Here is a 15,951-nt window from a genome sequence, read left to right on the forward strand (position 1 = left end):
TATGTACTTCACCACAGATTACAATCATGACATAACACAGGAAAATCTCACAATCACTCTTACTGATACAATAGATTGATAAAAGTATGATTGGATTTCATTGTTCACAACAGTCATTTTTATTTCTCACCAAAATGAAAGTAAGGATTGTCTGTGATTATCCTAATAATAAACATTTTTATTACACTTAAAGATTAAAAACTAGGAAATATGAACTAGAATGTCATGCAGGGAATAATTGCAAATAGTTCAAGAGTAATTCTACCCATGAGTCTAGAGCTAAGCAGCAAGCACTACTGAACATATTAGTCATTTATAAGCTGGCAAACTATTAAATTTCTGAGAAAATTATTATGTTATATGTTGAATCTTTTATAAAGAGTATTTTCGAAGTCTCTTATTTAGCAATGTGACTATATATTGTAAGTCGTGTCTTATAAGACCAAACAGTATATCACAATAAAAAAACTTTGTATTCATAGAGTATTTTGTGAAATTAAATAACTTGAATGTTTTTTAATTTTGGTTTCATCAGTTAGTGACCCATGTAAGGGTGTAGTTTTGTACTAAATTTTAGATTAAAGTATTTTCAAAAATTTGAATTGTCTAAATCTAATAAACCACTTTTACTAATAAGAATGTTTTAAAAGAAAATTCTGTTATATAGATAAAGCAATACCTTCCCCTGTTTAGTAATTACTTATAAAAGCCTTATGTCTTATACACATAAGATATAACAAAGTTTTATGTAATTTCTAGTCCCAATTCTTCTAAATTTTGCTCCTAAGCTACATTTATTAGATTCTGAAAATTAATGCTTGATTTCAACAAACATAAACCATAATGATGGATAACAAGATATTGGAAATTCAATATTTTTATTTTCAACTGTGTTGTTAATATTAATTCACATCTAATTTCCTGCCTTTTCCACTATTTGACTGTAAACTTGCATAAATTCCTATTGTTCTATTTTGGCTTCCTTCTAAGACAGACACTTGAAATCTGTGATTCAAATGTCAGACTCTTACTAATAACACTTTATAGGAGTCAACATAAAATGCCACTGAAAGTAATATGTTTAGCAACCCATTAATGGATGGACTGAGTGACATGTCTTCAACAGGCGGACTGCTAAACACAGAAGACCGGTAATGATAGGAAATGCTAGATGAAGAATTATGCCTTAAGGATTCTTAAGGGTGATCACACCTCTACACTGCTAGGTCATGGGGTATATGGACTAGTCTCTGTAAACCCCGTCTTTCTCTTGGTTTGTTGTTGGTCAGCCAAGAGAAACTACTCACAGCAGGTCAGTGCTGCCTCCTTTGAGTGGCTTGTCAACATGAGTATGTGCGAACAGTGGAGTTGTCTAACCTCTGCAGTCTTGAAGAAGCAACTGTGAAGGAGAAAAGGGCTTTAGCAGGTCTCACGCAACAGATGAGAGAATTGGTTTTCTCTGCGTGAAGGGATCCTGACCATATTAGTAGACTATCTTTTCTCAGACAGGAGCCACTCATGTTCCTCATCTCTAGACCCAATGACTAAATGAAAAGTTACCCCAGTGCCATTCAGCTGAACTCTCCCATTGCTATATATCCTTCCTTAGATCAACTCTGTAACAAAGTCCCTCCCCAGGTGAGGCTGCTTTTGTTTTAAAGATTACTCTCAGAGAACTCAGTATTGGGAATTGTGTTTTTTTTCCCCTCTGTGTAGTGACAAACTTCTATACTAATTTTAACCGTGTTAAATTATTCATGAACCTCAATAACAAGTTCCAAGATATTAACATGCTAAAAGAAATGTGGATCAAAGACACTTTATGCTTAGAAGAATTTTAATTGCAGTAACAGCTTGAAAAGAAATGAAGAGTCTAGATTATTATCTTAACAAGAGAAAGACTATTTTTCTTTACTGCCTACCAAACAGGAATGATTTGAGGGTTAGGTTTACTATTTCAGAGCTGTCTCTGCAGAATGACTGTTTTCTTTTGTGAAGGATATGGCACAAGTCTAATGTCCACAAAAAGAAATGTAATTGGGAAATCACTGTTGGTTTTGTGTGTGTGTTAATTCTCTTCTCATGTTTGTGCTTGTTAAAGCTTTCAGCCTGGTCAGCAACAAAATACTTCTGATGAATCTGGATTTGAAGGATAAAACATAAAATTTGTAGTATTTCAATGTAGAAAAGTGCCAGTACAGTGAATTCCCATTTCAGGTAGGATTCCATTTGAAATTCTACCTCCATTTTAAATGAGTTATTTAATTTGGGAATAGAAGAGTAAAGAAATGCAAATCATGCATATGTGTATTATATTTTCCTAGATGTGGACATTAGTAGAACTGTTTTGGGGGGATGTAAATTACTTTTCAAATGCGTGTAAAATCTAATGGATTCATGCACTGGCTGTTTACAAATGGTCTTTTTGATAAAAAGCAAAGTAAATTTCAAGCAGAGCAAAACACCTCAAGAAAAGAATCAATTGCAGAAGGCTTTGCAAAGTTGAAGAATCATATAGTTCCAGGTAAACAAGTGTTATACTTCATAACAGAAATGTAAAACTACTGTACCATCCGTCGTCATTTTTCTTGATTGCCCAGATGTTGTGGTTAACCTGAATCCAGCTGGTAATGTCTCTGAAGACCCTGGCATCATGCTGATTCCATGGACTTCTCGAGGAGGGAACTGCCTTCGCCAGGTGGATCCACGTCGGAAATTCTTGTCATCATTCTGACGGTATACAGTTAGAATTTGATGTCATGAAAACAAATAAGCTACAGTTTATATATCTGTGTGCTCAGGTGCATGTGATGGAGTTTATTTAAATTCATTCTGTCAAGTCCACTTAGGAATGCTTTGTTTCATTTTGAACTACTTTGCTGTTTGCAGAAGGAGACAGTAAATATGGCAGTAATGTTTTTTTTTTGTAATTTTTTATTAGTTCAAATTAGGGACAAGCTTGCTTCACATGTCAATCCCTTTTCCTGTCTCCCATCCCCCCAGACAGTAATGTTTTTTAAATAAAATTTTAAGATGATTCCAAATCCAAAGTTTGTCACCTTTATATATTCTTGAAATCATAAAGTGTGAAAGACTTTTTTAAAATCTAAATGGAATGTTGGATTTATTTGGTTACACTTCATGCTTGTGGAGTTTTGATTTGAGCTGATATACTTAGTTGCTTAGGTTATCTAGCAGACTGTATTTGAGCTCTGTAGCATGATGTCTTTGTGTTCCTTTTTAAATTACAACTGATAGCTGGGGAACCTGCATGGGACCAAACTAGACCCTCTAAATGTGGGTGGTAGTTATGTGGCTTGATTTGTTGGGTGGGGTGGGGGCTGGCAATTGGACCAGGATCTATCCTAGGTGCTTGAACTGGCCTTTTAGAGACCATTCCCTATGGTGTGATACCTTGCTCAGTCTTGGTACAGGGGATATGGGCTTGTTATTTACTCAACTTGATATGCCAAACTTTGTTAACTCCCCAAGGAAGGCCTTACTCACTCTGAGGAGGGGATGGGGGTGTGAACATGGAGAGGCTGGGAGTGGCAGAAAGGTTGGGAGGGAAACCAGGGTTGGTATATAAAATGAAAAATAAATTAAAAAATCTTCTCAATAAACATACATTAGAACTTCTCAAATTAGTTCAATTTGAATTGTTATGGCCAATATAAATGTGGCCAATAGACCCCGGGAGTAAATTCACTATACTTAAAGCCAGTTGCTTAGTTTTCATATTCAAACACTGGACAAATGATGCTGTTATTTAGTCATGTGTTGTTTTTGTGCATGTACATGTATACGGAATATGCATATGTGTTCATGTGTATGTCTGTATATGGACCAAAGTTCTTTGTTAATCATTATATATCATATTTTTGAGACAGGGCTGTTTTTATACCTTGAGATTGCTCAATTTGTCTGGCAAGAAACTCCTTTGATCCTCTGTCTCAACCACTTTAGTGCCCAAAACCACAGATGAGTAGTGTCTTCCCTGGCTTTATCTACTGTTAATGAAAATTCAAACTCATGTCTTCATGCTTCTATGGCAAGCACTTCACTGACTAAACTATCTTTTCAGCACTTTAACTGTGTTTTGGAAAATATATATAATTTTGGAGAATAGACATCATTCTGATTGGAGAATATTTCAAATATTTTAGGAGTTAGGGAGGGTTGTTTAGAAGTTTCTAAAATTGCATTGCACATGACACCATGGTTTTATAATAATAGCAAAGTCATTTCCTTGTTCATTTGAATATAGAATTATTGCTGTATTTTATGATTTTCCAAGTTCATTCTAATTTTATGCTTTTTTGTGAAACAGGATTAAACCTAGGATTTTGCATTTTCTAGGCACACCCTACTTACTGAGCTACATTTTCAGCGTAACATCATTTTCAACAGCTGCCTTTGTAGCCAAGGAATGCAAATACTTTCTACAAGAATTATGTATTTGTTTTCTACTCTATTCCGATGTTTCCTTTTAATTTCTACCAGAAAGATATTATTTAAGAAAAAAATTTCTTCTAAGTGCTCTCGTAATATATCTGTCAATCAAGGACAATGCAATCTCTATTTCATTCAATCATTTCAGGTATCTTCTTACATATTCCTTGTTTTCCAAATCCCTTAACCATGAGTATATCATTCTCAGGGCTTAGTGTACTCAATATAACCACCATAGACTACATCTTTTGAAATTTATTTTATTTTTAAGAAAACTAAACATCCCTAGATAAAATTACGAAGTTTCCAATTCAACAAAATTATTTTCTCTGTTTTAATATTTGGAAGTTTCTGGAGAGGACTAGTGACTTAGAAAACAAGCACATTCCTTATTTAAAAGTTGGAGTTACCAATATTAGTGTTTTAATTGTTTGGAAATTAAAATATCTGTGTCTTGAAACTTTATGGTCACTACTCATAGATGTGTCTTATTTGAAGTTAATTTTCAATGTCTTATTACCAAAGTGATAACATTCATGAATCTTAGAGCTAAATAAATGTTAAAACTAAGAAATGTAACTTAAAATTTAAGAATAAATACAAGTTTCTAGATGCTACACATAGAACTGGCTCACTTGCAACCAATCACCATTCCTTCAGAGCACAGATGTGCTGTCTTCTTCCTATAAGCTGTAAGGTACTTTAAAAAATTAAAATATGATTGCAACATTTTCCCTTCACTTTTTTCTCTACAATCTCTCCCATGCCCCAACCCTCAAGTTCATGGCCTCTTCTTTATTTTTGAGATTACAATATAATTACATTTCTTCCTTTACTCCCTCCAAAATCCTCCATAACACCTTTCCTTGCTCTCTTTCAAATTCATGTCTTCTTTTTTCAATAATTGTTATTACATGCATACATGTATGACCATACATATTCCTACATATAACCTGCTCGGTCTACATGATTGTGCTTGTATCTATGTTTATTTAGGATAGACCATTCGTTATTGGGAAACCAATCAGTGTACCCTTCTCTGGGGAAGACCATTGTAAGTTGTAAGGTACTACTGAAAATGAGGTGACAACTTACTTCGTCCAGTCGTCGCTCAGTTCCCAGGGCCAAAAGGTTATTGTATTCGCGTTCAAGAATCTGCCTTGCCTGTTGACATCAAATAAAACTGTCATTAAAGTTACATTTAATTTAAAAACATAGAGGTTTTATATATCTGAAGATGTTTTCTGAAACATGTTTTAGTAGGGAAATACCCTTGCCTAAATGGCCATAGTCAAAGAGCTTTTAGTTCAAATGCTTATTTTATTCCAATCAAGCATTTTATGTAAACTTTAAAATGTTAAAAATAAAATAAAGTTGTATTGCTATAGATTTTATCAAGTTTACAACAGGTAGTTCCCAAACTTGGAACTTTAGATTTTTTGTTTTGTTTGTTTGTTTGTTTTTCGTTTGCCAAAATCTTATTATGAACACAAGGGCTGTGAAGACACTAACCCAGGGTAGCTTTGAACTAGTGACTAACATGTCTCTTCCACCAAAGTGCTAAAATTACAGCCATGCAGCACCTTGACGAGTTTAAACCTCACATATGTCAGGATTCCCTAGCCCTAACTCTTAAAATGTTATTTTTATGGATTGGATAACAGTAGATTGGAGGTATTTTAATTTTCATGGAACTCTGCTGAATTGTATAACTCTCCAGATTTAGGAATCACAAAATCACTCAGTCAAATTTAAGTATAATTAAATAAGTAAAGAGAAGGAACTACCTATCAGAGACCAAAGGCCCCCAGTCACAGATGCTGTTTTGGAGGAGATGTGATATTCTGCATTTCTGACTTTTTAAAAGTATTTTTATTTATGATCATTGGTATTTTGCCTGCATGTATGCCTGTGGAAGGGTGTCAGAAGCCCTGGAACTTGAATTACAGATGTGTGAGCTAACATGTGGGTGATGGGAATTGAACCTGGATCAGCTGGAAGAGCAATAAGTGCTCTTAACTCATGAGTCATCTCTTCATCCCTGACCTTCTAGTTTTAAGTCTGTGTTTGACTAGCAACTTATTACCTTAAAATTAAAACCCCGAGACAGAAATAAATTATGACTATATTAAGGGAACAAACCAGGGACAGAGAGACATATACACATGATGTCAGGCAAATGGGGAAGTAGAGCTCCCAGACTTGAGTGTGTGATTGTGTGGTTAATGGAGTAGAGAGGACAGGGGCTGGGAGAAAGGCTACACAGTGATTGATTTTAACTGTAGCCCTGGCGAGCCAGGAACTCAGTGTATATACCAGACTCACATCAAGGTCAAGATCTGCCTGTCTCTTTTTCTTGAATACTAAGATTAAGGTATGTGCTACTATGCCAGGGTGTTTTAAAAGTTTTCATCACAACAAATAAAAATGTCTGAGGAACTATATATGTCTAACCTAACAATGTGTGTGTGTGTGTGTGTGTGTGTGTGTGTGTGTGTGTGTGTGTATTCACATTATTTCATTCTTATTTACTATGGTTATATGTGCCAATTAGGATAAATTTAGGATAAAAAAGAAAGATAAATTCACAGCCCTATATTTTCCTAAAGTTTTCCCTTGTTCTAATAGCCAACACCCAGTGAAGGGCAGCACAAAGGGGCTTGCTTGCCTGGGTGTTCTGTGTTGGAATCTGCAACAATAAAGCCAAGCTGCTGTAGTCAAAGTTCTCATCGAGGGCTATAAGTGAGCCATGAACACCGCTCTCAAGAATGTTATTTGCATATTCTCGAAGTCCAATTGCTTGTATCCAGCGAATAACTCGGTCATTGCTCCACACTAAGACATCTAGGAAAAGAGATGCATCATGTCAAGATACAGTCCTCTGCAGGATGAACATAGTCCTGGCTGGAAGGAGCCCTGCTCCCTGGCCATGTGACATATATGCTGTTCCCTCTGCTCCCTAGAGCTGTTGACTCCTTTCTGTTACATGAACATCTGTTACTGATCATCAGCCTTTGCTGTACTAAATCTCGCAATAAGTTGGCATTCTCAGAAGCTTATTATTACTGAAAAGATAGCATTCCTATCACACTGAATGCTGTCTGAAAGTATTTATTGCTACTTTTACAGAAGGACCCTGGGATCTAGCTGAAATTGGGTGCTATTGCCACCACATGGGGATAATTGTACCTCCCTCCTTCTTCATACCCCTAGTTCTCATCCCTCTTCTTCTTCCCCATTTACATATATGCACACACACAAACACACACATATACATGTGATATGTATGTCAACATTATGTTATTAATGCTATTCTTTTTTTAATTTTTTTTTACATGCTAACCCCAGTTCCCCATTCTTCACCTTCTCCTACCCCACCCCCTGCCTGCCTTCCCCTTTCCTAACCCCATCCATTCCTCATAAGGCGTAAGGCCTTCCTTAGGGAGTCAGGAAAGTCTGGCATACCAAGTTGAGGCAGGACCAAGTGACTCTCCCTGTATCAAGACTGAGCAAGGTATCCCACCATAGGGAATGGGCTCAAAAAAGCCAGTTCATTCACCTGGGGATGGGTCCTGGTGCCACTGCTAGGGCCCATCTCCCCAATAGATCAAGTCACATAACTGTCACCCACATTCAGAGGATCTAGTTTGGTCCCATTAATATCCAGCTGTCAGTCCGTAGTCCTTGAGTTCCCACCAGCTCGGGTCAGCTGTCTCTGTGATATCCCATCATGCTCCTGACTCCCCTTGTTCATCTGATCCCTCCTCCCTCTCTTTGACTGAACTGCAGGAGCTCAGCCCAGTGCTTTGCTGTTTTTTATTTGAAGTGTTTTTTAACCACCACTTCAATATTGCATATAATTAGAAGATCCTTATTTCTCTCCAGATGTTACATGTAAAAGAAAATTACCAGAACAAAAAGAAAGTATATTGGTACTTTGGGATTATTTTTCTTTTAATTTTTGAGAAAGTGTGTTTTTGTGTAGCTCTGGCTCTCCTGGAACTCACTCTGTAGGCCAGGCAGGTCTCAAACTCACAAAGATTCGCCTGCCTCTGTGTCCTGAGTACTGGTATTAAAGGTGTGCAGCATCACACAGCCTGGTGACACTTTGTTATTAAGTCATTATTATTCTAGTAACTTACTAATGAAAAAAATCTCAAGGGCACATTGACACATACCATAAGTTATTTTTTGTTATTGTTTTAAAGTAGCATCTCATGAAGGTACAAATTATTTTAACATTTAGTTCCTAAAAATTAAACCTTCAGAGGAATTGCCACATATGCCTGTTTGAGGTAAAACCCACAAAAATGTGTTTTTTTTATATCGATTCTATCATATCTTTTCTTTATGAATCAGTAAAATGATGCATAAAACCTATAGAATCATTTGTATACCATAATGCTCTGTATAAAGAAAAACATTTAAGGAATCAAAGATTAATAAGAAAAATAAAATATTTTCTTTATTTGTAGAAAGGAAATCAAAGTGTTCAGTGTGCCAAACTAAAGCACCATTTCTGTAAATACTCTTTTTTTTTTCTGAGTAAAATTTATACTTAAAAATACATTATATATTTAAATTATATATATCATTAAAGTTTTGCAAAACTATTATCAACTTCTTTTACTTCTTTTATTTGTCATCAGCATGGGTTTTCTCATGCATAACATATAAACAGCATGATACCACTGTCCCAAGCAGGAACAATACTCATTCCATCAGTGACGGGTTACACTCTGACATTAACCTGCATTGTCTCTGGCTAACAGTTGTATGTGTATCTCGACAATTTCTGATATTCAATGTTCCTTTTTTTTTATTTTCGAGACAGGGTTTCTCTGTGGCTTTGGAGGCTGTGCTGGAACTTGCTCTGGCTGGCCTCAAACTCACCCTGCCTCCCAAATGCTGGAATTAAAGACGTTCGCCACCAACGCCCAGCTCAGTGTTCTTATAAGTACAGTATGTCCTCTATATACACCATGTCAATGCTATTTTTTATTTCTCTTTTAAATACATTAGTTAGCATATAATCTATTTCATATTATCACTCACATGTCTCAGTTTAAATCTACCATCATGATGCTTGTCTTAGCTTCCATTTCCCCTTACCTTTTTAATATTATGTATTTTCTTTTTAATTTTACTCTGAATCACTGTTACAGTTTCTTTGTATTATATTATTCTGCCAAAGTGATACTTAAAACTTACATTATACATTCTTGACTCATTAAAGTCTTCTGTATTTAGGCCCTTATATCATTTTATAGATAATATAAAGATCTTCAAATTGATTTCTTTTGCCCCACTATAATCATTGTAGCATTTCAGTTGTTATTTGTTGTAATTGTGTGTAAAATCTAAGTCCTCTAGACACTACTACTTGCAGGAGTGATGATAATTTTACCAATATATTCTTTAGGTATGTATCAATACTGCACTTTGTGTTATCTTCATAGTGTTCTTCTGTCTAAATTTGTGATTCTAATATTTATTTTTCCATTTCAACTTTGTCTGAGATTCTGTTTTCCTGAAAATAGATTGCCTTTGCCTTTACTATTAGTGGACTTGTTGACTCCTAATTATTGATTAACTGCACTGGCTAAGTGTGGACTGGCTAGTTCATTTACTTTTACTAAATGCATAATGTTTTTAGACTAATGACACAGACTTTCTTCAAAAATGATAAGAAATGTCCAGTTTTCCACTTCATAATGTGTTGATGCAGATTCATACATAAGCATGCTTATTCATGCTTATTAGACTAAGACATATTAGCTTATTTCTACAAATATTTATCAAGGAAAATCCCCATTATACATGTAGTTCAGAATAATTAACTAAAACAATACATTTATGGCATGGAGGCAAATAAACTCTAATTGTAATCGTTGTTATATGGAACAGCCTCACAGTAACTGTAATATTATAAATATCTTTCTCAGAAAAATTATACGGTGGCATTTATGCTAAACAGGAATCCTCTTGACCTAAAGGATACATGGTTGAAGAGCAATGTCAACTGTTTCTTAGCAACAAATTAAAAGTTAGTACATTCTTGACACCTTTCTCACATTAGAAACCTGTTTTCTAAGGTCAAGGTTAATTAGCACTTGTGATAATAACAGGGACCTCTAGTCAGTGTTGAGAGCTTTCTTCTAAATGCCATCAGATCAATTGGAGGAAGCCAGGGCTACTAATGATCTTGCTCACAGCTACTTTTATGTGATTCTTTGTATGTAGTAATCACAGTGAATCCAATAAGCTTTTTCTCAGGGCTACAGTCTAAGCAGCAACTGCCAAATAATAATAGAACATTTGCTACTGGGACAAATAGGGTAATTCTCCTCTCTTAGATCAATCTGTCTGTAAAGATGTTCATGCAGTGTGACCATGCATAATGCAATCTAGTTGGAAAACATACTTCAGGAAGAACATGAGAAAGTGGTATCCCGTGGAGAAATTCTACCCATGAAACCAAACATCTTTTGTTAGGTCAAACCCACATTTACTTCTGGGGTCTTTCCTGGTCCATTAGTTCCCAAATTTTAATTCAACTATAGAACAATACACTTAAAATAACCTACAATTTCCTGGGTTCCAAAAATAAAGAAAAATCAGAGAACTTGATTTTGACAAAGGAAAAAACATACATTCTTGTTTCTTGGTAGCAAGCTAAATGAAGTGATAGAAGAAACCCATTGTGTATTTTCCTACTCACTGAGGAACAATGTCTGTATAGAAAAATACTTTCAAATATCCACCTTCACAAGCATTCAAGTACAGCTTCCTAGAAGTAAATTAATGTTCAAAATTTCTGGAAATAAATGTTCTGAGGTTGACACAAATGAATGTTTGGGGAGCCTGAATCAGGTAAGCATAAATAAAAATACAACTGTAACACACACACACACACACACACACACACACACACACACACAAATAAAACCCAGAGAAGCAAAGCAGCTGGCCACTAGCTCTTACCTCTATCTGCCTTAGGCTGAAAGGGCTGTCCTGTCTCCACAAATTTTCAGAGTTCACTGCTATTCATCAAACCTCAGGCTGCATTTATAGACTGCTGCCTCTCCTTAACAAATTCTCCCATGAGACCCCTTGCTTCTTCCTTTTATACCACTCAGATCCTGGGATTAAAGGCATGGGGTCCCAAGGGTGATCTCTTTTACACAGGTTTAATTTCATGCAGCTCATTGTGGCCTTGAACTAACAGAGATCCATCTGCCTGTCTCCTGAGTGCTGAGGTTAGTGTGAGCCACCACTGCCTGGCTTCTACAACTGGGTGGTATGGCTATTGGGATTAAAGATGGGTATCACCACTGTCTGGCTCTATGGCTGTGGTTGGTTTTGCATTTTGATTGCCAGTTGCTTTATTAGATCATAAACAATATATCACCACATACAACAGTGTTAAACTTCAATATGGGAAGAGAGAGGTGTGAAAATCACTCAGGTTTCTTATGTAAAAAGAGCCTCAAGGGTTATATAAGATTGAACCAGAGTTATTCCAACTTTGAACAATTAATGTGGCATAGACAATCCCACTCATTATCATGAAATGCTTGCAAGGGTCAGTTCATGGGTCATGGAATATGGGAATACAACCGATAAATAATTTCATATCAAACCTAAAGTCATCTGAGAGGAGGTAACCCAAATTAAGAAAATGTCTCCATAAGATCAGGTTGTAGGCAGGCCTATAGGGCATTTTATAAATTAGTGATTGATGTGGGAGGCTCCAGACTTTTTGAGGTGGGGCCAACCCTGGGCTGGTGGTCCTGGTTTCTTTAACAAAGCAGACTTGGCAAAACATGGGAAGCAAGCCAGTAAGTAGCACTCCTTCATGGCTTCTACATCAGCTCGTGCTTCAGGGTTCCTGCCCTATTTCAGTTCCTGTCCTGACTTCTTTCAGTGATGAACAGTGATATGGAAATTGTAAGCCAAATAAACAAAGAGAACATCTTCAACAAATGGCCCTGGCATAACTGGTTGTGGACATGTAGAAGACTGCAGATAGACCCAAGCCTATCACCTTGCACAAAACTTAAGTCAAAATGGATCAAAGACCTCAACATAAATCCAGCTACATTAAAGCTATTAGAAGACAAATTGGGAAATACCCTTGAATTAATTGGTACAGGAGACTGCTTCCTGAGCATTATACCAGTAGCACAGACACTGACATCAACAATTGATAAATGGGACCTCCTGAAACTGAGAAACTTCTGTAAGGCAAAGGACACAGTCAGCAAAATAAAATGACAGCCCACAGACTGGGAAAAGATATTCACCAACCCCACATCTGATAGAGGGCTGATCTCCAAAATATACAAAGAACTCAAGAATCCAGACTCCAAAACACCAAACAATCCAATTAAAAAGTGGGGTACAGAACTAAATAGACAATTCTCAATAGAGGAATCTAAAATGGCAGAAAGACACATAAGAAAGTGTTCAACATCCTTAGCCATCAGAGAAATGCAAATCAAAACAATTCTGAGATACCATCTTACTCCTGTCAGAATGGCCAAAATCAAAACACCAATGACAGTTTATGCTGGAGAGGATGTGGAGAAAAGGGAACACTTCTCCACTGCTGGTGGGAGTGCCAACTTGTACAGCCACTTTGGAAATCAGTATGGTGACTCCTCAAGAAAATGGGAATGAGTCTACCACAAGATCCAGCAATTACACTCTTAGGCATATATGCAAAAGAAACACATTCATACAACAAGGATATCTGTTCAACTGTGTTCATAGCAGCAATATTTGTAATAGCCAGAAACTGGAAGCAGCCCAGATGCCCCTCAACCGAAGAATGGATAGAGAAAATGTGGTACATTTATACAAAGGAGTAGTACTCAGCAGAAAAAAACAATGGATTCTTGAAATTTGCAGGAAAATGATGGAAATAGAAGAAACCATTCTGAGTGAGGTAACCCAATCACAAAAAGACAAACATGGTATGTACTCACTAATATTTGGATTTTAGACATAGAGTAAAGGATTACAGGCTTACAATCCACACTTCCAGAGAAGCTAGTAAACAAGGAGGACCTTAAGAGAGACATACATGGTCCCCTGGAGAAGGGGGAAGGGTCAAGATATGCTGAACAAAGTGGGAGCACGGGAGGAGGGGGGAGAGAGCTAGGAGAATGAGAAGGCGAGAAGAGGTGAGGAGGACAGGAGGGAGCAGAAAGGTTAAGTCAGGGGAAGAATAGAAGAAAACAAGAAAGAAGATACCATAATAGAGGGAGACATTTTAGGTTTACAGAGAAATCAGGCACTAGGGAAATGTCTGGAGATCTACAAAGATGACATCAGCTAATAATCTAAGCAACAGAGGAGAGTCTACCTTAAATGCCCTCCCCGGATAATGAGATTGATGGCTGACTTATATGCTACCGGATAGTCCTTATCCAGCAGTTGGTGGAAGTAGAAGGCAGACACCCACAACTAATCACCGATTAGTTGTGAACTGGAACCCAGATGCAGAGAAGGACAAGTGATTTGCAATGGGGACCAGACCAGGGTCATGAAACCCACAGAAACAGCTGGGGTGAACATTGGGGAACTCTTGCTCCCCAGACTGATAGCTGGAATACCAGCATGTGACTGATCCAGACCCCAGGAACATAGGTTTCAGTGAGGAAACCTCAGAAATCTACAGGACCTCCTGTAGTAGTTCAGTACTTATCCCTAGCATATGTGTGGACTTTGGGGCCATTCCATATAGAGGAATACTCCCTGTGCCAAGACACATGGGAGTGGGCCTAGGCCCTATCCCAAAGGATAGGATAGACTCTGATGACACCCTATGGAAGGTCTCACCATCGGAGGAGCAGAAAGGACATGTGATAGGTAGGGTTTTAGTTGGGTGGGGGGGGTAGGGGAGGAAGAGAGGGAGAAGGGAACTGTGATTGTTATGTAAAACAATCCTGCTTCTAATTCAAATACAAAAATCTGAAAAAAAAGAAAGAAAGAAAGAAAATATACACTGAAAAAACAAAAAAACAAAAAACCTTTCCTCCCCAACTTGTTGTTTGGTCATGGTGTTTCATCACAGCAATAGAAACTCTAACAAATACAGCATTAAACCTTTCCACAAAAACATCTAGAAACATTTAACAAGGATTTTCCTCCTCTAAAACAATGTAAGCAACATAAAAATATTTACTAAAAAACAAAAAAATAAAAAAACAAAGGGCAATGGATCCTTGGATCCTACATCCAACAACTTGTTTTCCTTTAATAATTAGAAAGATTTAATGGTTTTTAACGAGGAAAAATCCAGTGTATTAGTTTATGAAATCATATTTTCTCCTTTATATTAAGCTGAACAGGTAGCTTGGTATGTTTTTTTTTTCCCCTGAGTTTAAGAGATAATTAGTGAGGGTTCCTTAGGTTAGCCATGGGTACTTCCTTTGGAAGGAAGTAAAGTGATGTGTAACATGCATAATTAAAAGACCCAGAGACAGATATTGGGGTTCAACCTGAAGATAAAGGAAACAAAGCAGCCAACACTAGCTCTCACCTCAAGCTCAGGCTGGAAGTGCTGATCCACACAATAGCCCTTCACAAAGTCTCAAATTGCTACCTCTACTCAGCCTGACTGGAGAACGAATGCCTGATACTCTCAATGTTAATGCCTGATATGGAGACCTTGCTCTTGTTTTATATACCTCTCTAGTGTTGAGATTAAAGTTGTGAGCTCTGTTACTCTTTTAGACTGATTCAATCTTGTGTATCCCTGGGCAGTCTTGAGCTCAGAGAGGTCCCTCAATGTCTTAATCCTGAGTCCTAGGATTAAAGGTGTGTACCACCACCAACTAGCTTCTGGCTTCTGTGATTAAAGTTGTGTGCCTGGCTTCTACGACTTATGCCTAATTTTTCCTTCTGAATCCTCAGGCAAGCTTTAATAAATAATAAATAATGTATCACCACATCACCATAGTGAGTTTTGCTTGTGGACTTCTTGCTAATTCTCATAAAGGGGTTGTTATAAGTGACTGAGACCGCTAAGATAGTATCTTACCTGGCAACACAACTGTTTATAAGCCCTGTTTGTTTCCCTAATTGTCAGCCACCTTGAGGTTACTAGTTCAAGGGAAATGCCCATAAAGACTGTGCCATACTGTGTGGATTTTTAGACTCACAGACTTGAAGATGCATCTCTTCCTTTGAAACTTATCTTACAATTGATATTTTGTTATAGTAACTCAAAACTGAAACCTAGAGTGGTTAATTATTAAATATATTGCTTTTGGAATGCATCTGCAGCAGGGACTGTCTTTGAATACAGAACGATTGCAACTTACAATGCCATTCTGAGTTAAAGTTATTAATGGACTGGAGAATTTCAGAGAAAATATATTTATAGAATTTCTACATAAATTCCCAACATAATTTTTATAATTATTTATGAAAACATTTCTGAGAACCGAAATTAAATCTGTAATTAAATAAAACAAATGCTGTAAGCCA

At 36.8% G+C, this 15,951-nt stretch overlaps 1 protein-coding gene across 9 annotated transcripts in view; it reads right to left on the minus strand.

Moving 5' to 3' along the window:
- Positions 1–15,951, minus strand: part of LOC100752430 (liprin-alpha-2) — a 438,469-nt gene that overhangs the window by 1,900 nt on the left and 420,618 nt on the right. For 7 of the 9 annotated variants that reach the window (XM_035450810.1, XM_035450808.1, XM_035450809.1 and 4 more), the window contains 4 exons: positions 7,121–7,296; positions 5,548–5,616; positions 2,571–2,730; positions 1,308–1,399 (listed from right to left, as the gene is read on the minus strand). In XM_035450810.1, the coding sequence (XP_035306701.1) occupies positions 1,341–1,399; positions 2,571–2,730; positions 5,548–5,616; positions 7,121–7,296 (464 nt within the window). In that variant the 3' untranslated portion in view covers positions 1,308–1,340. The remainder of the gene's footprint in view (positions 1–1,307; positions 1,400–2,570; positions 2,731–5,547; positions 5,617–7,120; positions 7,297–15,951) is intronic. The other 2 variants (XM_035450815.1, XM_035450812.1) reach the window with 1 other exon arrangement.

The sequence above is a fragment of the Cricetulus griseus genome (genome assembly GCF_003668045.3).
Source record: "Cricetulus griseus strain 17A/GY chromosome 1 unlocalized genomic scaffold, alternate assembly CriGri-PICRH-1.0 chr1_0, whole genome shotgun sequence".
NCBI lineage: Eukaryota > Metazoa > Chordata > Mammalia > Rodentia > Cricetidae > Cricetulus > Cricetulus griseus.